The 26,280-nt window shown below is 40.8% G+C and overlaps 1 protein-coding gene across 3 annotated transcripts in view; it reads left to right on the top strand.

Annotated features, from left to right (window-relative positions):
* The window catches only part of RANBP17 (RAN binding protein 17), a 225,166-nt gene that overhangs the window by 188,665 nt on the left and 10,221 nt on the right, over positions 1-26,280 (top strand). For all 3 annotated transcript variants that reach the window (XM_058180874.1, XM_058180853.1, XM_058180863.1), the window contains exon 26: positions 24,511-24,609. In XM_058180874.1, the coding sequence (XP_058036857.1) occupies positions 24,511-24,609 (99 nt within the window). The remainder of the gene's footprint in view (positions 1-24,510; positions 24,610-26,280) is intronic.

Here is a 26,280-nt window from a genome sequence, read left to right as displayed (position 1 = left end):
AATCAATTCTACCCGCTCTCTGCTGCGTATAAAATTACTTCTGACTCTGCTGGTCTGAACAAATGGGCAAGGTAAAAGCAGCAGGCAGGAGTAGTAGAAAGACTTAGCTGGATAAAGCTAATAGCCTAAAGGGATAGCTCTTTGAGATGAGGGAGTGAGCCAGTTGGGGGTGGTTATCAACAATGATGGGACTCATTGATTATATGTTTACATCAGATTTCCATTGGGTTATAAATCAGCCCCTGAATAGAAATAGAACCCTAGGCTTTGCATCTTACCAAAGGGACAGTGAATTAGATTATTCTCATTTTCACACTCAGATGAAAAGTGATCCATTGATTATTCATCGGCAGGCCATTAAACCATAGCTTTAGAGCTGATTTGACTATCATGCAGCCAAATGAATGTTGCTTCACAACGAGAGGTTTCAGTTTTCTAGACAGCTGTGTCTTGTAAGTAATGCCTAACCCTATTAAAACAAAAGGGTTATTACAAATTGCTTAACAGTGCTAGAAAACTAGGCCCTAATGACTAATTGTACTGTGAGCGTAAAGAGACTTGTCAGTTCTTTAAAGTGATGCAATGAAGCTAAATATTCTCCCAATTTGTCTGCTTTGATGGAAACACGGTTACATCATGTCTCTTTTTAAAGCAGAAAAGATGTGTCCCTAAATATTTGCACATCATAAGTGTTGAATTAATCGGGGAAACTTATGCAGGTAGTCCTCAACTTATGACCACAATTGAGCCTAAAATTTATGTTGCTAAGTGAGAAATTTGTTAAGTGAGTTTTGCCCCATTTTACGGCTTTTCTTGCCACATTTGTTAAGTGAATCACTGCAGCCGTTAAATTAGTAACATGGTTGTTATGTGAATCTGATTCCCTCATTGACTTTGCTTGTCAGAAGGGTGCAAAAGGTGATCACATGACCCCGGGATACTGCAGCTGTCATAAATGTGAGTTAGTTGCCAAGCATCTGAATGTAAGTCACATGACCTTGGGAAGTAAGTGTGAAAAATGGTCATAAGTCACTTTTCTCAGTGTCATTGTAACTTCGAACAGTCACTAAGTGAAATGTTGTAAGTCGAGGGCTACCTGTAATTAAGTTCATGAAAATGCATTTTAATACATTGCTATATGACAATATTGCAGGATTATCTGTTTAAAAATACTGCAGAAATTTAAGTTCAAATATCCGGTCCCACATCCAGCTTATTCTTGATTGATTAATAGGAACATAGACATATGGCTAGTATTTCAGTGGGTCTAGGGGGAAAGTACTCTTAAAGTATAGGGCTTAAAAGCCATTTCAAATAACTCAGCATAATTTTGCACTATCCTGTTTTGCTATCCTTTGGGCTGCTGGATTATTGTTGTAAAAGTAACATGAGATCAATAGCTACGTGTAGTTTGAAATGGGTTACAGTTGGCTCTTTAAAGAGACTATCGTAGTATAAGGTAAGTTACAGATGGGTCCATCTTACGCTTTTGCAGCAGCAGCAGATCTATGACAGCCCAGTTAAACAACCAATTAGCATTATTCTTATGAGGATAAAAAAGACCTAATATAATTGAGACAGATCATAAATGTTGATGAGGTTCCTCCACAGTTTCACGCCAACTGTCGGCTAATTTCTGTCCATACAAAGTTGAGATAAATCAAAGCAGGAAAGGAAAGTTGGCAATAGGTAGTGGAACAGAAAATCTCTTTGGGACTTCCTAGTGACTCAGAGGTATAGCATCCTTGGGCAGCAAGCCTAGCCAGAAAAACATATCACCTGGGGGAAGCTAGTGGCTTCATAATCCACTTTGCACTTAGCCACACTACCAGATTCCACGTAGTCCTTGCCACTTCCTCTTATTCATTTATTTGTTAGATTTCATTCAAGGGCAGCATGCCGTGCATCGTTCTCCCTCCATCATCCCCCCCCCCTTCCATAATAAGTAGGCTGGATCGAGAGAGTATGCCTGGCTCAAAATCTCCCAGTGAGCTTCCCAGTCTGAGGGTCGACTTGAACCTACGATTTCCCAGTCCACCATTTTCATCACTGGGTCACACTGCACTCCTCCCCCCTCCCCGAAGGAGTTATGCCTCCAGGTATTTCAGAAGCAGATTAGGAAAAATGTCTTAACACAAAGGATGAGCAACCTTTGCAAATAATTTATGAGAGGGTTCAGTGCCTTAATATGATCACATAGCAAAAAATGGAGTGTTCCAGTGCATCATTGTTTGGCTCCCTTGGTTTATCCCAACAGCTGATCCTCTGCTACAGTCTTGAGTCCAGAAATAATAGTATTGTACGTGTATTTAGAAGCATTTAAAACATCAAGTGTTATTAAGAATTTTACGCAAAAGGCACTTATGCAATCTCAACGTAGAACAGCAACTCGAGCACAGAACACATAGTAGGATTGAAAAATGCATTTTAAGATTTTACCTGCTTCAGTCGGCCAGTTTTATTGATGAAATGAAATCTAAATAGAAAGCATGTGGGATTGCTGTTACTTGCATAAATGAAACTATACATTCTCTGTAAATAAATGAAAGGACATGCACACTTATTTACATAATTTGTAATTTGGTTATATGATAGTCTTTTGTTTCCTATTCCTATCAGTCTCACTTTTAACTGCTAATGTTTTATTTTGCAGTGCAGTGAAACATGGTCTGTTTAAACATTTGTCAGCTTGTTTGTTCTTTTGTTAAAATGCTTCAGTTTCTATAAAGATTAAACAAAAGCCAGTGCCGTCCAATTGTTCTTAAAAAGAAAGCCTTAAATTTTAATCAACTAATGTTTGAGTAGCCTGTATAAACTATAACTCTTACAAGTTGCTATGATGTAAATAGAAACTTTGTTAATCTTTACTATGCAATATAGTTTTTTTAAAGTGAAAGTGCACATTTTCACATCATGCATCTCATATTTCAATTCAGTCTTACTCAGCTACCCCTCTTTATGGTAGCTCATATTTTTACAGTTTTTAATACTTAGATATGCTGTATGGTTTGTTCTTAGCAATTAAAGTTCTGGCTGCTCTTAGTGATAGTAAACTGAGTGAAGTAGCTGCATACCAAGAATGGTATATAGTTTATCAAGTGATTAAAAATTAGTCTGCCTTACCAGACTAATATAGGGGTCGTAGTGTAAAATTACATAGTAAAATTAGTAACATTTCAACTGTCCATTTGGATTTAGAGAAATGTTCAGTGCCCCTTATCTTTTGTGGCTGTCTTTATTATTTCCCCGTCCCCTTCAGGGGAGAGGGGAAAATGCCAGCATGGTAGAGTGACTGGTTTTTTTTAATTAGTGAAACCTTTTCAGCTGACATTTGTAGTTGCTTCTGCACTAAACTGCCATTCAGTTAAATAGTTTCACTAGCATTTGACAGAAATGGGAATGGGACAGAATGGTAATAATAGATAATATGTGCACAATAGGTCATCTGCATTGCTCTGTAGCAATTATGCGACTTTGAAGAAAGCTTCACTTTAAAAACCAAATCAGACTAAAATATGTTTGTTTATACTATCCTAGGTTAAGCAGAAATGACGACTATATGAGCTTACATAAAGAAGAGAATAATGTCAATCTGGCTCTCTTCTAAATTGAGGATGTTCTCTCTTCTTTTTAATATTACTATACACAACATTGGAGTTAGGTTAGAAAATTATTCCATGAATTCCCATGAAGCTCAGTCCAAAAAGATGTTCCTTAGACTAAGAAAAAAAGATGTAATTTTCATACTTAAGATAATGGGGGGAAATTGGTGGGTAAACTTTCACATATTTAAATTAAAGAAACAATCTAACAACACAATACTGTAAGCCTTGAAGCCCCAAAAGGCAGTTGCATATTTGGATGCTTAATAATCTTTGGATGGCAGCTTTTACTTGTTTAGGTTATAAACATGTTTAAGGTGGTATCACATTAGATTTTAGGATATTGTATCTCTGTTTACAATATTATCTGTTTATCAAATTTAATTATGTAAACAAGCATTATCACTTTTTAAAAAAAAATGAAGAACAAAAATATGACAGCTGTGGGCCAAATCAGCTGAGATTTGAGTGATTACAGAACCAGAAAAAGCACCATATTGAATGAACTAAAATTCAATCCCAATGCCATTTATTTTATTGTTTGACATTAATTTGGGCTTTTCAGCTATTGATTGATAGTTTAATAACATCAATAATTTTAAAGAAACTAACCTTGACAATGCGTGTAAATTGTTATATATTGATTGCTCTACTTTTGCACTTAAAACAATTTACGTTTCTTACTCATCTTGACAGAGTAACCCTGTATACAAAACAATAATTCCAGAAGTTTTGATGCAGATATAAGGCAAATCCCTTTCAATTTATGCAAAAACCTGGGTAAAAATTACAACATACTTAAATGATGAGCACAAAAGTTTACAGAATAATCTGCTATTTTATTCCAAAGTCTTTTTGTGGACTATTCAAGCTACTTAAATCATTTGCATCTCTTAAAACATGGAGTTAAATCATTCTGATAGGACTATTACTGTCTAAATGAAGCATATGAAACAGTTAACAATACAGTTTTGTGGGCAGCAGGAGTGACGTTCACAACTGTGGCAAAGTCTGTGTGGCTGGAGACAAAAAAGTGTATAATTCGGCTTTCAAAAAAAAAGTTGCTAGAGGTGTCAATGGGACGAGGTGTACCCTCAGGCTAGGCAGCTGGTGTCTATATGCTTTTTGTTTATCAGTTTCTGGTTTTTGTACCCTTTAGGCCCACAGATGAAATAATTGCTCCTAAAGGGTCAACTGCTGGTCGAAGCAAAGTAAGAAAAGACCTTTGCGTTCAACCACGTCAGCCGTCATTTTAGCGCAGCTGGCACCTGCTACTGGTGCACAGCAGGAGGGTTAAAGGTCAAAGAGGCAGTTGTTCTAAACTCAGTGATGGCTTAAAGGGACTTGTAGATTAATCTGCTTTATTAACTTCCGTATATTAGATAACTATTGCTGTGAATGAAAGCATGTCTTTCTGAATAAGTACCATCACCTCTTTCCCTTTTAAATTGGCTTTTGAGTAATGAATATTAAATAGAATGCGTTTCAAGGGTAATTAAATGAAAACATTAGGATGCTAGTGTTTGCATCTTATTTGTAACTTTGTTGCATATTTATAATGCACTGCTTGATTTTGATAGTACATTTGGAGGAATACTAAGTGCAAAGAATTTAAGAAATACAGTTCCTTCCTGTTAACTCAGTAATGGGAGTTTTCTCTATAGGTTTTCTTGATGAAATTATAATTCTAATAGTGCTGGCATAGCAAAATTTGTTTTGTTTTAACCTGGATCTTCTTTTACAAGTTTATTTCTCTCCTCTGAAGATAGTGAAAAGTTTGAAACAGTCAAAGCCATTTTGACTCCAAAATAGAGTGGATGTGGCCAAATGGCAAGCTGAACATTTAATTGAATTCTACTTCAGCTGTTGATCATACTCCCCTGTTTTCAGACAACTTATCTGCCTTCCTCTAAAAACAAAGATTGTTATTTAGTTTGTAAAATGTATAGAAGAGATTTCATGTTCAGTGTCGGAAAAACAAATTACATGGGAAGATTGTATCTTTAAACTATATTAAATTTTTGGAAACAAGTCTTTAAGTTACTCTTATCTTACATTTCATCCTGTGATCTGTCTCTCTTTCACTCTCAGAATGAATAAGAGTTTAAAGTGAAATCTGTCTGCTGAATCCCTTAAATAGGGATAAGTGATCTATGTCTCTTAAGTCTACAAATTTCCCATGAATATTTTTGAATGGTTTTTGAACTTTGCAAGTGTGATCTCGCACAGGCTATTGTCTAGAAAATAAGGAGAGAAGGAAGAAACAAAAAAAAATCTGGGCAAATTAAAGTTAAAACAAGCAGCCATACCTATTTTTGCTCCTCTGTTTATAGCAATAGCAATAGCACTTAGACTTATAGTGCTTTATAGCCCTCTCTAAGCAGGGCTCTCTAGTTATAGTGCTTTATAGTCCTCTCTAAGCAGGGCTCTCTAGTTATAGTGCTTTATAGTCCTCTCTAAGCAGTCTCAATTTCCAGAATCAGCATATTGCTTCCAACAATCTAGGTCCTCATTTTACCCATCGGAAGGATGGAAGGCTGAGTCAACCTTGAGCCTGGTGTGATTTGAACTGCCAAATTGCAGACAGCTGGCAGTCAGCAAAAGTAGCCTGCAGTACTGCACTCTAACCACTGCACCATCGTGGCTCATATCTCACCAACTTGTTTCTCAACCTTGGGAACTTTAGATGTTTGGACTTCAACTCCTGGGATTTCCCAGCCAGCATGTTGAAGTGAGAGTCCACATATTCCTCAGTGTTCCCAAGTTTGAGCACTATTTTAGCTTGTATTTATTGAGTAAGGCTCTATAGGACTCCATAACTTGTCTGACATGCTTATATCTTCTTTTGCATTACATAAACTATATATCCTCCTGGTAGAGGAGGGCCCTGCTGCTGAGTTATGTTCAGTATCTGTGGGGTTGTATTGTCATTGGAGCAGCAAAAAAGGAAGCTTTTGTGTAGTAGTTCACTTCATATGAATTCACAGAAAGTCAATCAACTTTTTTTTGCCATGACAAACAATATTCTGTTCTTCAGTAAACATTTTCATGAACATCAGCTAATCAAGACGAATCCAAGAAGATGAGCACATTAGTATAGTAGTTACAGAGAAAAAGAAATATCCAGAAAGATTTAAATCCTTCTGTAAGATAGTGGTTATGCAAAATCATGTGGAATTATATGAAATGAAAAAGACTATGTTTACTTTTTATTGTGCAATAAGTAGGTGCGACTGCCAACTTCATGATGTCTGTATTTCATCTTTCTGATTAAATACCTCAGCAGTCATTTTATGAGAATGTGCTTTTAAGTTGCAAGTTGGCAAGTTTTAGAGCTCTAAAGTGTTTAAAAACAGTTTTAAAGCAGACACTGTAAGTGGATGCATTGAGAAATGCAAATTTCCAGCATGTCTCCTAAATACTACCTTGCTTAATGATGATCCTTTGGAAGTCTCTTCACTCAATAAGTAATTTAAAACTTAGGCAGATCTGCTAAATCTTATTAATCATTATAGTTTTAGTAATATTTAGTTGTATATTAGGAAATTAATAAGTTTAAAAACTGATTTCAAATAGGAGTCACTACAAAGTAAGAACTTACGAGGTGGACAGGAAAAGTCGTCCTCTTCCTACTCTTGTTTTCAAAAATGTATTCCACAATATTGTACCTTAATTAAGGCACTGCATTTAATATCAGCCCAGCCAGATGATGAGCTGTAGTCCAGAGTACCTAGAAGGTGCCATCTTGAAAAACATGTGATTCCAGCAACCTGATAAACATAATCTTTCTCAGAACAATTTCTAATAGAAAAACATCGAGAAGTTCCTTTGCCATTATCAGATACTGAAAAAGGGTGGCATAGATTCTGTACCCAGTTATGAGTAAAATGGATAAGGGAGGTTCTAAGAGAAGTTTAGGGACAGATACAAAGTGATTGGTTGTCAAAAATCATACTTTTCTATGACCCTGTTGCCAAGCCCATTATTAGAAAAGGCATGGTAGACTGGTTTTCAAAACAATAGGCTGCCTGCAACTTTTCTTCTCTCAAAAGACACTTGTAACAGATGATGCTTTTTTCTTCTTCTTCCCATTAATCACATGATGTTCAAAGACACAATGGTCTCCAATCCCTGAAAATTCAGTGCAGACACATTGGGAGTAAGTTCAACAAAGGCTTATGCTTGCATTGCCCAAAGGAGAAAAATGTTTGAACAAGTCCTCAAGTCCATCATAACCTCCAATATGTGGGCCGGTTGTGCACTGTGAGGAAATGATGTCTGGGAATTTTCAGGCTGAAGAACGCCAAACAGCAGCCCAAACGGCCGTTCACTGAATCCTTTTTGCCATCAGTTATTCCAGCCTTGTGGGAGAAAAATCTGTGCATGGAGAATCACAGATAGATTGGAAACATCTGCCACTTCCTTTGCTTACCCAAACATCAAGAGCTTCGGTGAACTCTTGAATAGATAAGAGCAAAAAGTATACATACATATATACATACATACATATGTATATATGTATGTATACATGTATATTCTGATGTTTGTGCTACTTCACAATGAACAGCATCGTGAAGCAACACAAAATCAGCAACCCAGAACTAAAATAAATAAAATAAAGCAACTTGGAACTAAGGAGAAATTTCCAGACGATGAGAGCAATCAACCGATGGAACCGCTTGCTTTCAGAGGTTGTGGGTGCTCCATCACTGGAAAATTTCAACAAAGAGACTGGACAACCATTTATCTGAAATGGTATAGGGTCTCCTGCTCTAGCAAGGGGTTGGACTAGAAGACCTCCAAGGTCTCTTCCAACTCTATTATTCTATGTCCTGTGCATGTGGCCCAATCAGGCACACCTGACTTTCGTAAGAGGAAGTCTCAGCAATATTCTCTTGAGCTAACACCGCAGCAACAGCACCTAAGTCTTGTCTTACTATAAGCTCTATCTCTGTAGACTTATTTGTAAGTGCAGCAGATGGATTATAGATATCATTTTTAAGAAAGTCACACTTCTATTTCCTGCCTTCCCATTTCAGTTGGATTTACTCTCAGATTAAAGGCAGCTATTTGCTTTAATACCTTGTCAGTTCTTTCAAGGGCTTGCCAGCTGTCAATACTGTAGTTTCTGTAATAAAATGTAAGAGATGGTAGAATACTAGCTTTTTAATCAGTAAAGAAATACCATTATATATTATTTGATAATGTAAACTGAGAGACATAAATCTGAACATTATTTTCTAAATGTCTTCCTGAAGCAAGGAATAAAATAAATTGGGAAGTACAATTATAATTGCCCTATATCTGGTCTGATATTTTTCCCCCATCTCTTCCAGAAATGGGCAGGTTTGAGTAGTCTTTTCTGCTTAGTTACACAAATGCCAGTCTCACTATTCCTTTTACACTCTCAGAAACAATTTGCAGTTGTGCCTTTTCTTTTCTCGCTATGATAATATCAGTAGAAAAAAGCCATCTCAGTTACATTAAACTTACTTTAACCTCAACTGCGCAGCATTGTGGGAAGAGTAGAGTCCTTTAAAATTAAAGCCTTGGTGTGTATGTGCACCCAGAGTGAAGGAGTATGTGTCTGTGTATGGGGACCCAGTTAGTAGTTCTGACCTATTGGCTTATGTAATTTGAGGATCCAAAAAAGATTGCCTGCTCTTGATATACAGTAGTTCATTCAGTCAAGATAATGTTAGTTGTTCTGGTAAGTTTTTATCTCTTAGTCTTTCATCCTTTTAATTAGAGATACTAGGCTTTCTGCATTCAAAATACATTTAAAAAAGTGATAAGCAGAGATAATTCTCACACAAACAGAACAAATAGATGGATAGACCAGAACTGGATGTTACCAAAATTTAAAAAGAAAACTAACGGGAAATGCTCATCCCATCCAAAAGAGTTTCAGTTTCAACCCTTTACATAAAGACAGAACAAACAGGAACAAGAATTTGAACATTGAATATAGTGAAAATAAAACATGCATTTGATATAGAGCTATCACTGGAATTCTTAATGGCTTTTTAGCTTTTCTATAATACACAAGCAATTATTAAATTTCTAATATACCTATTCATCTGTTTTCAGCCTAGCTTGCTGGGGAGAAGTCTGATAGCCATGTCCTTTTCAAGCCCAGACCTTTTCAGTATAATTAAGGCTAAAGTAAAAACATACTTTTAAGCAATCTGTTCATATGGTTTTACTGGGAATTCTGGGAACTGCAGTTCCAATACATCTTGGAAGTGGGAAAGATAGAAAGTTTAAAGACATAAAGGTCAAACTATATATTGCTTTGCAAAGGATACACTTCATATTACTTTCTTGCAGAAAACAAATACTCAAAGTGGAGGAGTGACTGATCTTTTCTTTAAAAATACAGATTTGGATCCTGATTCTGGAACAAATCATTTGAGGAATGGCAAATTAGTGAGCAGGAAAAAGGACTGGATTGTCTATTTTCTCTGATCTAAATTGCCTTCTCCTAGCATTTATTTTCCATTTCAGAAAGGGATATTAGCTTTTATTTTTGCCCTACATTTTGTAAGTTCACATCATTGTTTTAATGCAAATGCAATGTTTTTTTAAAGAGCAGGTAGACAACATGTTGTTTTTAATTAATTTTGAGGACCTTTGAAGCTACAAGAATGTCTTGCAAGTTAAAAAGAGGACTTTAGATTTTTTTTACTCCTGTTTTTTTTTTAATTTATTTATTTACATTTATATCCCGCCCTTCTCCAAAGACTCAGGGCGGCTTACAGTGTATAAGGCAATAGTCTCATTCTATTTGTATATTTACAAAGTCAACTTATTGCCCCCCCCCCCAACAATCTGGGTCCTCATTTTACCTACCTTATAAAGAATGGAAGGCTGAGTCAACCTCGGGCCGGGCTTGAACCTGCAGTAATTGCAGGCTGCTGTGTTCTAATAACAGGCTTCTAACAGCCTGAGCTATTACAATTTTAAAATTGTAACGGGGACAAAGGTCCTTCAAAGATGTAACAGATTGTATTGTACTTCTTCTTTGTGACAGTTTGCCTCCAGTTTTCGTACTACTGCATATTTGTGTATAAATATAAATAAAGCACTGCTTAAGATAAGGATTTCTTACATCTAACGTGGTTTACAGAACTTAAGGCTGCCCCTCTTCTTTTGGCCTTCTGGAAGAGCATTAAGACCTGCCTCTGCCAACTAGCTTGGGGATCCAAGGGTGGTATACAACCCTTGGGGTGTCTGGTGCCTTGAGGACTCCCTGTTCATCTTTTAACAATATTTGTATATGTTTCATTTGTTTTATGCTCTCTTTTATTTTAAATCTACCAGTCATTTATAGTGAGCTGGGTGGTGTATACATTTGATTGATTGATTAATTGATTGTAATCAGTTCTTATCAGCTGGTTTGACTTCAAGATGACATAATGTTCTTTCTCAAGATTTACACTGAGAATTTTTGATTATCCTCTATGAAATATTCTCTACTTTGGTACAAAGGACATTATTTATATGACAAGTTACAATTGTACAAGGTAATGCAAGACGGAGTGCCATTTTTATCTTCATATACCCTAGAAACAAATGAAGGAGACAAAGGTTGCAATGAGACTTTTTCTCTGAGTATTAAAGGTGCTAAATTAAATAATGGTTCCATATGTACATTCTGTTGGGTCCATCTTGCCTAGTATTGTCTGTGACACAGGCAACAGCTTTCCAAAGCCTCAGGCAGAGGAATATCTTTACCCCTGAGATCCCCCCCACACTTTCTTTTTTTTTTTTAGTTGCCAGGGTTTGAAATTGGATATTCTTCAGTCTGCTAGGAGGGTTTTGTTTTGTTCTGTTTTGGTTTGGTTTTGCCTGTATTGGTTAGAAGAGAAATGTTTTAGCTCCGAGCTGGACAGATTTCCGGCTTGAAGGACCAAGGTTGATTGAATAGGGATCGAGTGCAAAATAGCAGGAACAATAGAATATAGAATTACACATTTTATGTAAAATTGCCATTTTACTTTCTTCTATAAAGATATTGGACAAACTCTACAGTTTTTTTGCAAATTCTCCACAAAACATCCAGTAGATACTTTCCTATCATCTGTTACCTGTCATAAATATTTCCTGTAGGTAGGAAATTTCAGCATTAAGAGTTTTTAAATTATTGGGGAAAATTTAGGTAATTATTGATGAAATAAACAAACCTTACTTCTTGATTCTCTGATAATAGGTATGATCCTCATTAACAGAAATAAACGTTGAAATGTAAAAAAGTGAAGAATTTATAGGGGGGGGAATTAACATACAATTTAATGACCAAAGTATTGCTTCAGTACTTTGATGTTTCCATGTGTTGTGTATGATGATTCCATGTAATGCCATTAATTTGTCCAAGAAGCTTATAGCTAATGGACAAGTCAATTCCAAATTAATCTGTTTCAGGAAATATTTGCCAGAAGCCATTGTTACTTGCCTATAGATGAAATGCTTCATTTTGTTTACTGTGTATGGAATTCAGGTATGAAATTGGTTGCTAGAATCATAGAAACATCATCAGATACTCACATTGGCAATAGAATAGAATAGAATAGAATAGAATAGAATAGAATAGAATAGAATAGAATAGAATAGAATAGAATAGAATAGAATAGGATAGAATTTTTTATTGGACAAGTGTGATTGGACAAAGGAATTTGTCTTGGTGCATACGCTCTCAGTGTACATAAAAGAAAAGATACATTCATCAAGAATCATAAAATACAACACATAATGATAGTCATAGGGTACAAATTAGCAATCAGGAAACAATATCAATATAAATCATAAAGATACAAGCAACAAAGTTACAGTCATACTGTCATAAGTGGAAGGAGATGGGTGATGGGAACGATGAGAAGATTAATAGTGCAGATTTAGTAAATAGTTTGACAGTGTTGAGGGCATTATTGTTTAGCAGAGTGAAGATGTTCAGGAAGAAACTGTTCTTGTGTCTAGTTGTTCTGGTGTGTAGTGCTCTGTAGCATCCTTTTGAGGGTAGGAGTTGAAACAATTTATGTCCAGGATGTGAGGAGTCTAGATATTTTCTCAGCCCTCTTTTTGACTTTGACAGATCCTCAATGGAAGGCAGGTTGGTAGCAATTGTTTTTTCTGCAGTTCTAATGATCCTCTGAAATCTGTGTATGTCTTGTTGGGTTGCAGAACCAAACCAGACAGTTATAGAGGTACAGATGACAGACTCAATAATTCCTCTGTAGAACTGTATCTACATCATGTGAGTCCCATCTATTTTCTGAAGGTGCTATACATTAGTCCAGTGACCACTGGGGCTTACATTTCCTGCATTATATAATTTTTTTTTGTGGTAGAGGCGCTGATGATACCAGTCTCTTTCAACCAATTTTCAAAGAAAAGTCCTTGAATTTGGGCCTCATTCAAAATCAACTTTGAGCTGGTCCTAGACTGCATGTAATTCCAACCTCCCACAACCAGTGTCAATCAATTAAATAAGGTTGCCCAATGGTGAACAATGTGTGGGAACTATACACAGCAGTTTGTGATTGATGCAATTATTAATATGTACTAATAGGGAATTGAAGAATAGAGTGCAGAACATATTAAACGGTCTCATACTGATTTATATCATATGGGTCTCTATCCAAGTTGTCCTTTGAGGTCCTAAGTAGAGTTTTTCTAAGCTTGTTTGTGAACAGCCTAGCCTGTATAACGGGAAGTTACCCTGAGATGCCTAACAGAAACTATATCAGAGTTACTCTGTGATGAAGTTGGGTGGTTTCTAAATTCTCTCCTTCCCTCCTGCCCTCTCTCTCTCTCCCTCTCCCTCCCCCTCCCTCCCTCCCTCTCTCTCTCTCTCTCTGCAGGAGCTATTATTTTTATTTCTGTTTCAGCTACTGATACTTTGGGTAAAGAGCTTGAACTTCTTTGCTAATTGTGAAATATGAAGATGACATATATACTTTTACATGTTTATCATACTGGATAGGAATGAGAATATCTATACACAGTGATTAAAATATAGTAATCTGATTAGGCTGGAAGGATTATAAAATGCAATGTTAATAGGGTGCACTAGGAGTATTATTTACGTGGTTGCAATAAAAAAAAGTTGTTACCGGAGACGACTTCCGGTGTCCAGCGGCAACGGTCGTCTGGAAGGCTTCTCCTGCCTCCAGCGCCCGAATTCGGCCGCCGCCGAGGCCCTCAGGGGCCAGGTGTTCCGAAAAGGACACCTGCCGCACGGACGGCTCGCCAGGGGTCTCCCAGCCGACATACGGGACTGTGGGGACCGATGCTGGCGCGTCCTAGGCTCGGCGGGGTTTGGAGGCCACAGGCCACGGCCATTACTTTGGTCGTCGCCTGGGCCGCTGTGCCTGGTGACACCGGGGCATTGGATTTATAACTGCAGCAGCCTGGTGGTGAACAGGGAATGGAGAAGAATTGAGGAATGGAGAAGGGAAGGGGATATCGGTAAACGCGAGTGGAGTGCTCCGGAGTGCGGGGGGGTTTTTCTCCCCTGCGGTTGGAAGGAGCACGAGTCATTCTGGAGAGAGGAGAACTTAAAATAAGAAGATTACCGGTTTTGTGGAGCTCTGGAGAGAAGAGGTGATGGAGAAATTTAGGAGGGAGGGTTTGAGGCCCCCCCTCCCTCTGGGGAACAGTGGTGGAGTCCAGCTTCCGCCTTCACTATGAGAATCTTGATGACATCACTTCCCTTCGGCTTCCTGGTTGACTAACTGTACTCTGGACTCGTTGCTCCTGTGAGTGCCCCCTGGTGGATCCGGAGGAAATTACAAGGATACTGTGCTTGCCTGAGGATTTTGTATTTTTTTTCAAATGGCAAAAGGTCAGAGACCAACTGCTGGAGAGATGGAGAATTTTGGAAAAGTTATCTAATATGGACAAGAAATTGGATGATTTGCAAAGAGGCCAAACGGAAATAAGAGTAGAAATTGTGACTATCCAAAAGGATTTAAAGGATACTCAACAAGTCTCAGCAGAAAACAAGCAGAAAGTGGAAGGTCTGGAGGGTGAGATGCGGGCAGTGCAGAAAAGAGAGGAGACGACAGGCAATGCTGTGCTTGGACAACAGATGGATAAATTGTCTTATTTCCTTAGGTTTCAAAATTTGGAAGAAGTGGACCAAGAAGATTTGAGAGATGTTGTGACTAAATTGTTGGGAGAATTTCTTGGGAGAGGTGTTGATTTCATGAATTGGGATGTGGATCGAGTTTATAGAGTTAATTCACAATATGCACGCATGCAGTTCCCAGAGAGGTTCATGTCAAATTTGTGAGAAGAGAGACGAGATGAAATTCTTAGAAAACATAGGAGTGGGGCACTGATTTACAGGGGCAGGGAGATAGCCATTCTGAGGCAGATTCCCAGACAGGTACGTGAAATGAGAAAGAAATATTACTTTTGTCAAGCAAATTGTACCAGAAGGAGTGGGCTTCAGATGGCTGATGCCAGAGGGATTGATGATTTTCCGGGAGGGCATTACGAAAAAATTAGTACAATTGCGGAGGCTACGGCCTACGTGGAGGAACACAAAGCCCTCCTGGAATCAGATGACCCAGGAATTGAAGAAGGGAGGTTATAGACCATGGGCGGAGGCGGCTGCCGCTGTTGCGGCCCTGGAGTTGGGTCAGGCTGAACCCAGAGTTCTGAGATCCAAAACTAGGAAGTGATAAAGATATTTGGGATTGTGTTGGTTTTCCTTATTCTCTTTTGTACGATATTCTGTTTATTCTTGACCCTTCTTTATTACGTATTTAAGATTTGTAAACTTAGCTACTTCGTGTCACCTGCTTGCCATATGGCTGTTGTATGTGTTAAAAAATTTGAGTAAAATTCTTATTTTGGATAAGAAAAATGAAAATTTACCATACCTGATATGTATTTGTATAAACCCTTTTTGACCAATAAAAACTTTTTGAATAAAAAAAAAAAAAAAAAAAAAAAGTTGTTACCTTTTATACTCTGCTAATGACACGTTTGGCTTCAATTCTCCCACATATCTAAAGCTTCAGTCTATTTTACCAGAGAAACTGATCCTTTTTCTAGAGTAAAGAGACCTACCTGTCATCAGGGTTCAATCCAGAGGGCAATGCTCAATTCTGGATTATTCACCTATGAAAAAGACAGGCAATAAATTCAAATTTTTCATTTCCTTCAGGTTTCCTTGACTTTTGAACTATTCAAAAACCTTTTATCATTGTTGCCTTCATCTGAATCTTTTTGAATTTGCTGGTACTTTCATAAAATATTATACTCAAAATTAGACATGGCATGTGCTCTCCCTCTCCAAGGTTTAAGTGGAGCAAAAGAAAGCTCTGTTATTACCTCCCTTATCTGTACAACGGCATCTTTCTCCCCTCCTCTTTTGAGTGCTAACTCAGTTTTAAAATGTTCCGTGTTTATTTTTATTTATTTATTTATTTATTTATTAAATTTGTATACCGCCCTTCTCCCGTAGGACTCAGGGCGGTTCACAGCCAAGTAAAAAATACACAATAAATACAATTAAAATACAATTTAAAAACCTTATTAAATTGGCCAGAATTAAAATTTAGAACTAAAACCCATAAAAAACCCATAAACTAAAAAACTAACCCAGTCCAGCGCAGATGAATAAATGAGTTTTAAGCTCGCGGCGAAAGGTTCGGAGGTCCGGAAGTTGACGAAGTCCTGGGGAGTTCGTTCCAGAGGCGGGAGCCCCACAGAGAAGGCCCTTCCCTGGGTGTCGCCAGGCGACACTGCCGCGCCGACGGCACCCTGAGGAGTCCCTCTCTGTGAGAGCGCACGGGTCGGTGAGAGGTATTCGGTAGCAGCAGGCGGTCCCGTAAGTAACCCGGCCCTATGCCATGGGCGCTTTAAAGGCGTTCACCAGCACCTTGAAGCGCACCGGAAGGCCACAGGTAGCCAGTGCAGCCTCGCAGGATAGGTGTCACTCGGGAGCCACGAGGGCTCCTCAATCACCAGCGCAGCTGCATTCTGGACTAACTGTAGCCTCCGGATGCCCCTCAAGGGAGCCCCATGTAGAGAGCATTGCAGTAATCCAGGCGAGGCGTCACAAGGGCGTGAGTGACTGTGCACAGGGCATCCCGGTCTAGAAAGGGGCGCAACTGGCGCACCAGGCGAACCTGGTGGAAAGCTCTCCTGGAGACGGCCGTCAAGTGGTCTTCAAAAGACAGCCGCTCATCCAGGAGAACGCCCAAATTGCGCACCCTCTCCATCGGGGCCAGTAGCTCGCTCCCGACAGTCAGCCGCGGACTCAGCTGACTGTGCGGGATGCCGGCATCCACAGCCACTCCGTCTTGGAGGATTGAGCTTGAGCCTGTTTCTCCCCATCCAGACCCGTCGGCTTCCAAACACCGGGACAGCACTTCGATAGCTTCATTGGGGTGGCCCGGTGTGGAAAAGTACAGCTGGGTGTCATCAGCGTACAGCTGGTACCTCACACCGAAGCCACTGATGATCTCACCCAGCGGCTTCATATAGATGTTGAACAGAAGGGGCGAGAGAATCGAGCCCTGCGGCACCCCACAAGTGGGGCGCCGCGGGTGACCTCTGCCCCCCCGTCAACACCGTCTGCGACCGGTCGGAGAGATAGGAGGAGAACCACCGATAAACGGTGCCTCCCACTCCCAATCCCCCCAGCCGGCGCAGCAGGATACCATGGTCGATGGTATCGAAAGCCGCTGAGAGGTCTAATAGGACCAGGGCAGAAGAACAACCCCTATCCCTGGCCCTCCAGAGATCGTCCACCAACGCGACCAAAGCCGTCTCAGTGCTGTAACCGGGCCGGAAGCCGGACTGGAACGGGTCCAGATAGACAGTTTCCTCCAAGTGCAGGGGGAACTGATATGCCACCATACTCTCTACAACCTTCGCCATGAGCGGGTTGGAGACTGGACGATAATTACCTAAAACAGCCGGGTCCAGGGAAGGCTTCTTGAGGAGGGGCCTCACCACCGCCTCTTTCAAGGCGGCCGGAAAGACTCCCTCCAACAAGGAAGCACTCGTAATCCCCTGGAGCCAGCCTCGTGTCACCTCCTGAGTGGCCAGCACCAGCCAGGAGGGGCACGGGTCCAGTAAACATGTGGTGGCATTCAGTCTACCCAGCAACCTGTCCATGTCCTCGGGAGTCACAGGGTCAAACTCATCCCACACAACATCACCAAGACCGCCCTCAGACATCCCGTCCGAATCACTACAATCTTGGTCCAAGCCGTCCTTCAGCTGAACGATTTTATCGTATAGATAACCGTTAAACTCCTCAGCACGTCCCTGCAACGGGTCATCCCGCTCCCCCTGGTGAAGGAGGGAGCGGGTCACCCGAAACAGGGCAGCTGGGCGGTTATCTGCCGATGCAATGAGGGAGGAGGCGTAGGAACGCCTCGCTTCCCTCAGTGCCACTAGGTAGGTCCTAGTATAGGATCTAACTAGTGTCCGATCAGCCTCTGAACGGCTGGACCTCCAGGAGCTCTCTAGGCGTCTTCTCCGGCGTTTCATCCCCCTCAGCTCCTCGGAGAACCAAGGAGCCGGTTGGGATCTACGCCGGGTCAGAGGCCGCAAAGGCACGACACGGTCTAAAGCCCCAGCCGCAGCCCGTTCCCAGGCTGCAGCTAGTTCCTCCGCCGTGCCGTGAGCCAGACCCTCAGGAAATGGCCCAAGCTCCGTCCGGAACCTCTCAGGGTCCATCAGGCGCCTGGGACGGTACCAACGTAATGGTTCCGTCTCCCTGCGGTGTTGGGTAGCGGTCAGAAAGTCCAGGCGAAGGAGAGAGTGATCTGACCATGACAAAGGTTCAATGACTATTTCCTTTAAGTCCAGATCTCTCAACCACTGACCAGAGACAAAAATCAGGTCCAGTGTGCCACCCCCGATGTGAGTGGGGCCATCCACTACTTGAGTCAGGTCCAAGGCCGTCATGGAGGCCAAGAACTCCCGAGCTACCGTCGATGACAAGCCGGCAGATGGCAGGTTAAAGTCCCCCATGACTAAAAGTCTGGGGGTCTCCACCGCCACCCCGGCAAGCACCTCTAGGAGCTCGGGCAGGGCAGCTGTCACGCAGCAAGGAGCCAGGTACGCGACCAGTAAGCCCATCTGACATCTATGACCCCACCTCACACAGAGGGATTCACACCCGGCTATCTGAGGTACAGTGGTCTCCCTCGGCTCTAGACTCTCTTTAATCACAACCGCCACCCCTCCACCCCTACCCTGGGCCCTCGGCTGATGGAATGCACGGAAACCGGTGGGCACATCTCAACCAGGGCACACCTTCAATGCCCAGCCAGGTCTCCGTGCGCCTATAATATCCGCGGCACCCCTGAATTAGATCATGTATTAGGGGGCTTTATTGGTCATGGACCGTGCATTGCATAGCATCAGACGAAGGCCCAGGCTCTGAGGGTCCTGACCATCCGGGGAACGGGTAAAGTTAAGGGGATCGGGGCACGCGATCGCCTGCATACATCGAACGCGTGACCCCCTGTGTCGATACGATCCCCCCCTTCCGCCATATCTGCCCCTCCCACTTACCGTGCCAATAGACTCACCCTCACACAAAGGAACACCCTCCCCCCCCATAACCTCCGAACCCTTTTGATAATCGCCACGAGCATGCGTTGGAACTGGTTTCCCTCCCGACGGGCTACCCCCCTCACCCGCCTTACCCCTCCCACCCCTTAAAAATACCCTGTCTAAAAACCCCCAAAGGCTCCTTCTTCTCGCATGCCACCTCTGTGGGTCCCAAGGCCCGTCATTGAGGCCGGCCCTTGGTAGCGATATGGGCCATTCCTGCAGGCGGGGCACCTGCAGGCGCAGAGTTCACGTGCAGTGTAGCGCATAGGAAAGTGCGAATCGGCGAGGGATGCTAAGATGGTAAACTCCCAAAGTAACAGAAATGGTAGATCTTCCAGCGGAGTCCAGATGGTCAAAGGACAAATGGAGCAGGAACTGGATAGCGATGACAAAACAGGAACAGACAGGCCGACAGTCTCCATGGCATGCCAATGGGGAACAGTTCTACAAGAGATCTTAATTAGGTAGATGTGGCTAGCGGTCTGTCCAAGTCCCGAGACCAGTCCAAGCTAGTCCAATCCAGTCCAATCCACTCCATCCCGCAGATGGACATGCATGACCGCCCAGTTTAGATGACCCATAGTCCGGAATAAGGGGGGGCGGAAATAGGACGGAGCAAGCCAGGCCATAAGGCCACAAAGGAAAATACGATGGAGCAAGCCAGGCCACCAAGGGCCATTCGATGACACGCGATGAAATAATGCGATAAAACAGGCCAAAAGAGGGGACAAACCTCAGCCACGGTTCCGGCCTCTTCTCCCACCGAGGCCTTACCACACCCATCCTCGGTGGGGCTGCCACATCTAGGGCGCCGTTGGACGGGCGCCACGCGGACCACACAGCCTCGCTGGGCACAACCAGCGCCGATGGACCTGGCGCCGATGGAACTGGCGCCAAAGGAGCCGGCAGGCCCGCCGACAGGCAAAAACGGGCCGGGAATTCGCACCAGCTGAAACCAGGCCGAATCCACACCCCGAAGCCGTCGGAGCCAGGCCGGGATCACCGACGATCTCAAGCCGCTGAAATTCGGCCACGATCGCCGGGGTCGCCACTGGACAGGGCTCACCGCTAGGCCGCTGGGCAGGGCTCCGCTAGGCAGGGCTCCGCTAAGCAGGGTTCCGCTGGGCAGAGCTTGCTGCTGGGCCGCTGGGCAGAGCTCCGTTGGGCAGGGCTCCGCTCCGCTGGGCAGGGCTCCGCCGAACAAGGCAGACCAAAGCAGGGCTGGGCAGGGCTCCGCTCCGCTCCACTCCGCTCCGCTGGGCAAGGCTGGGCCAGAGCCGAGGCCGAAGCCCGCAACAAGCAGCAGGCCTCCCTCGCCTCCTCGCCTCCATCGCATCCTGCTTCCTCCAAAATGGCCGCCCCCTTCCGGATCGCCTCTCCGTCCCTCGGCCCGTTCTCGGCTGTCGCATGTCCGAGAGGCCACAAACCTCTCCAGCGGCAGCCAGACAGATCGAACCACCCGCCGAGGGACCAGAGAAGCCTGGTAAGTCAGGCTGAAGTCTCCATTTCCAGGAAAGCCGCCACCGCCGATTCGGGCTCCTCTAGGCAGCTACCATTCTCGCGCATGCGCAGACAGCAGGGCCTCCAATTCCTTGTTAACCCTGTACATACATACATACATACATACATACATACATACATACATACATACATATGCAAATATGTTCATTTGTTTCTAAATTTTGTTCATATTCTCCATTTTTCAATTTTTTGCTCAATTTTTTCCCAAAATTGCAGGCTTGTTTCCAATTTAATTAGTTTCCTAGAAGCTATTATGAACTTGGAACAATGGCCTGCTACAACATCTGGATTGTCACTTTTCCTCTGAGGGGGCATCATTTGTGGAATAGCCTACCCTCCATGACACACCAGGTAGCCATGCTAACCTGACTCTTAAAAACCCACTCTTGACTTTAGCTAAAGTCTAAAATCACATTTATCCTTTAATAATTTGTTTTTCTTTCTTTTTAAAAAAAATATTACTTATAAAGAACATTCAAAACAGATTTCTGATTCAGACTTGGTAAATTCAAATTATAATTCCAATAGAAATGAATTTAGGCTAGCTGGACAAATTATTCTGCTGTTACTATGATGTGTAAGTTTACCCATAGCAGTAATCTACCCTGTTTTTATTTCTGTTCTGGCTTTTTATTTTACTCTGAATATTTTTATTATTACATTCCGTCTTGGGGATATTTTCAAATAAAAATATAAATACTTAGCTTACATAATTTATGTTTATAAATTTATGCTTTATCTCCAGCACAGTCTTCTATGCAATTATATATTCCTGTTATTTTGGAGGCTGATGTCTAAGTAAATGGGTCAGCACCTGGCTAGTCTCTTTTTTTGCATCTACCTTGTGTTGCTTTTAATATTTTCTCTGAGCTAAAAAACAAACAAACCCAGTTTATAGTTCAGCTTGGCTAGTTATCCATCCTGTCAAAATCACAGGCCAGCAGCAATCTTTGAATTCACATTTAGCTTTGTATTAAGCTCATAATAAAGAGGAGCAAAACAATTCTTGTGTGTGATATTCTCCTCTTAAATTTATATTTTTCTTTCAAAGCAAACTACATTACTGGACGCGTCAGAAAATTGGGCAAAGTTAGATGCTGATACACAAAATCAGATATTCATTCAGGGCCACTTTACATTTCATGGGTAATCATAGTGGGCATTTTATCTCGTAGACAGTTGGATGCTAATATTGCATATAAAAAGCAATGGCAGACTTCGAAGATTATGAATTCTGCCATTGATGCCTTGCCTACCGTTGCCTGCTCTTTTTCCTATAACAGCAACATCTTTTGAAAATGGTGGAGATTCTTTCCTAGACCTGAAATTCTTTAATAATGAAAACACTGTAGGATGAAACAAGCACTCTTTTTCACTAAGCAGCTTCTAAGTTCTATAGACCAGAGACAAACTTTACGCTGCTTATCTAAGATCAGCTGGAAATGAAGCCAGCTTAAGAAGCCACCATCCAAATTTCAAAATAGGCAATGAAACTGGCCAATACTCTGTCCAGACAGAGGTAACCACAACCTCCAATTGTTGAATTCTTAATCTCTCCCATTTGTGCTGAAAAGTAAGCACTAGAAACTTTCCTTTCCTTAGGTAGGTCTTTGAAGACTTGTCATTTCGATTTGCATGGGCAACAGATCCATACATTTGGAAGAGATCTTTGAAGTCATCTAGACCAACACCGTTGCACTTTTCAGTGATCTATCAGTGGAGAGGAAAGTACCATCTCACTATATGAGACTTCAGCTTGTAAATTCAGTAAATTAGAATCATAGAAGAAAAAAATCTTAAAAGTTTCCTCATCTGGAAATCTTCACGTCCCTTAGATTTGTTCCATTGAAACTAAAATAAAAAGGGCAAAGTACTTTTCCCCATAAATCCCAGGGGGTTTATATGATTTGTGTTCTTAAATTCTTTCTTTCTTTCTTTCTTTCTTTCTTTCTTTCTTTCTTTCTTTCTTTCTTTCTTTTTCTTTCTTTCTTTCTTTCTCCTCAAACAAGCATTATGATTCAAATGAATCGCTCACAATTTAACTATTCCCAGTTTCATTGGTTCTGGTGGCAACAGGGCTCCATATAAATTGTGATGATTCAATACTTTGTGACGTGCATTTGTGTGGGAATTAAAAGGAATACCTGGAAGATGTAAAGGTCAGCAGGTTAGTTTTGTTTCTCCTGCCTCTGGTTAAGAATAGTTTGTAACCTGGGCTGGCTGAAAGTGTTTGTAACAAGTGGAAAAGAAGCTTGATTCTCAGCAGTATCTAGTGCAAAGCTGGATCAAGTGAACCCAGAGAGAAGTTTAGGTGGCTAGCTAAAGCAGTGGATTTCTGGAGCTGGTCTACCAGCTGCCCCCTTCAGGAAATGGCTTACTGGAGAAGAATTCATCATTTTCTCTCTCCCACCACCTACCTCCCAACAGCTTCTTCTCCATTTTCAGATTTCCCACCACAGCTAAAATGGAATTACTTTCCCTAGAATCTACATTCTAAGAGGCCTTTTGCCACAATGTCTTAAGCATGTTGTTGAAGTCCAACAAGCTAAAGATATCCTATATGTAGCCAGAATCTGAGACCATTGAGTCTACGTCCGCAAATAAGGAGCTGATTTAAACAAATCATTGCTCGGGGAAAATACCCTATTTAAAGATATTGTGGTAGGAATTAGTCAGAGATGTTCCCAAGGTTGTTATTTTTTCAGGTAAATCACCACACTGGATGAATTAATAGATGGAATGCCAGAGCATTCATATGCAATATAAAAGCAACAAGAAGTATATTCTTTTTTTTAATCTGAGCTTTTGCAGTAGATTTAATATCAAAATAATGTACAAATGTCTTTATTTTCCCATAGGCAAATTATTAAAATTATTTTAATATTGGGGTATGTATATAGAGAAAAGGCATTTTAGCATATTTCATACACGATCCATTATGTCGCTTTTTTTTACAAAAGCTATGGGCTTGGACAATGGCTTGCTCTCTACATGTACGGGCAGCAATAAAGTGAAGCCTTGCTTTTATTCTACAGTGTACTTTTTGTGCTGAAGTTTCAAGTAATCTTTGATAATTTCCTTGTTCTGAGTGATTTGCAGGGCTCCGAATCTCTCTTTTCATTTAGTGAAACATGTTGTTTGACTTATTCTTGGGCAGTTATTACAGTCTGGCTTGCAGTGTGTGGTTAATTCTCTAGAGACTCAGTTCACTGTTACTTCTTGGCCTTGGAAAAATAATTTAAGGTTTTTCCCCATTTTCTTTGTGTTTGATATTGGGTTGGATGCTTTATTTATAACAGTAGTATGTTACAGCATAATGGACAGATTTTATAAGTGTAATACTCTAAACCTGATTAAGCATTATCTACTGTTTGTGCTAAGGGTACTGTGCTGTCAATGTGAGTGTTCTGCCGTCTTTGCTTGTGTATTTTGTACTGTTTTGGAGGCAGGTGTTCAAAATTTCAAAGCAAATTATGGATAATGATAAAAGTACCTTCAAAATCTTTAACTGCATCCTGCCCAGAACTGATCCAGTATCTCTTAATAGGCTCTGCAAATATTTATCTGAAGGGTAACAGAAAGTGATTACTGACTCGTTTAGGAATAATCATTTTTTTTACACTTCCTCGTCTATGAATTCTCTCTTTAATACTTTGTATATTCCAAAAGAGCTTTGCTGTCTGTTTTTTAAGCCTCATATTAAATAAAAATTCCAGCATTGTGGTCAAAGATGTATAATGAGCATATTAAATATTTCAACACATACTTTTTTCTTAAGAAAATTCTTTCTTTCTTTCAGATGATGTCCATCCTTATGAACACTATAATTTTTGAGGATTGTAGAAATCAGTGGTCTGTATCAAGACCACTCTTGGGTCTCATACTCCTCAATGGAAAAGTAAGTATCCCATAGCTACTAATGGCACAAGTCTGCTTGTAGACTTAGCACTGGATTCTGCTAAAAAAACAAACAAACCTGAATTCTGTATCCCTTTTAAGGGAATCCGAATGGAAATGCTCAAAAAGTATAAACTTGGACTCATGATGTTCTGTTCTGATTGCAAAAGCTGTTAAATCCATTGCTTTCCTTGAACATGAGATAAACATACATGATTTGTCTAAGATGAGCATCATGACTCTTGGTTTATGAGCATTCATTTCCATATATACAGAACATCACAAGACATTGTCTGCATTTTATAGCTGTTATTTCCATTATTTTATTGTTGTGATAGCTCACCAAAATTTCCATTATATTAAGAACTGCTGGGAGGTTGCACATCCTCATTCATCTTCAGTAAAAGATCATCCATTGGAAAGTTTCAATCCTAAATCAGAGTGAAGGTCAAAGTAGGTTCTAACTCAGAGGGCTTCAGCCTGGTGCCTGTTATTATGTAGAACAGAAGAAGGTGATCAACAATTCCTTTGAGAACTCCTAGAGCCGAGATGTTGTATGTTGCATCTCAGAACAGTCTTGTTCTTCCACAGTGATGGAAGGAAAATCCAATAATACAAATCAATTACTCGTGATAAGCAAGAATTAAAAGAGGAACTATACATGATTGGTTAGCAGCAATTTGAATTTATTATGACCTGGCGGGAAAGTTTGATCTTCAGGATTGAAAGCATATTTTTTCTTAAGAAATTATCATTTGTAATTTGATACCATCCTGTAAAGTAGCAACCTGGCTATCAGCCCATACTATTATATAGTATTATGTTATGGAATTGTGATCTAATGTGACGGTGCCATAGTTGATCAGTATTGCACAATATTTTCTCTTAAATATTTCATATTGATTGTTGAGTAGTTCCATAATATTGGAGATGATCTCACATACTCAGAGCAGTCTCTTCATTTACTCTTCTGCTTTGCAAATAAGTGTCCTTTTCTTTATTTTTATGGAGCAAGCAGGCTCACTGTATACTCAGTGTATGCATATTATTATTATTATTTATTATTATTTGCATTTATATCCCGCCCTTCTCCGAAGACTCAGGGCGGCTTACACTATGTCAAGCAATATTCATGCATTTGTATATTATATACAAAGTCAACTTAAACCTGTTTTAATATTTTGATGTTGATATGTATTTATCCCAAACCTTTGGTTCAGTTCATTTTGTTACTGTCCTGGGAATAATTCAGACTCTCCTATGTAATGAGTGTTTTTCAAATTTTTTTAGCATGCTCTCCTTTATTCAATCAACTCCCCGCACCTGAGCCTTTAAAAAAAATAAACAGTTCACAACAAAAATTCTGAAGTTTCCAAGTTACCATTAAAATCTTTGGGGTTTTTTAGCCTTTGATACTCAGTCTTGATGGCTCCAGTATTTTTCATATCATTGGGTTTTACAAGGGATGCACTTGTAAAAGTTGGATACCAAAAAGAGACCTGTTTCTTTCAGTACAATACAATAAAATATCAGCTATTCTGTACATGTACAAGCTTGCAGCGGATGCTAAGGGATTGTTTCTGATGATATTGACCTGGAGTGTTCTCCATACTTCAATGCAAGTTCTGACTTTATTCCAAATCTATTTATCTCCTGGGCAGTCACAAGTGGC

The sequence above is a fragment of the Ahaetulla prasina genome, chromosome 1, assembly GCF_028640845.1.
Source record: "Ahaetulla prasina isolate Xishuangbanna chromosome 1, ASM2864084v1, whole genome shotgun sequence".
Taxonomy (NCBI): Eukaryota; Metazoa; Chordata; class Lepidosauria; order Squamata; family Colubridae; genus Ahaetulla; species Ahaetulla prasina.
This window is presented reverse-complemented; position numbering and strand designations above follow the sequence as displayed.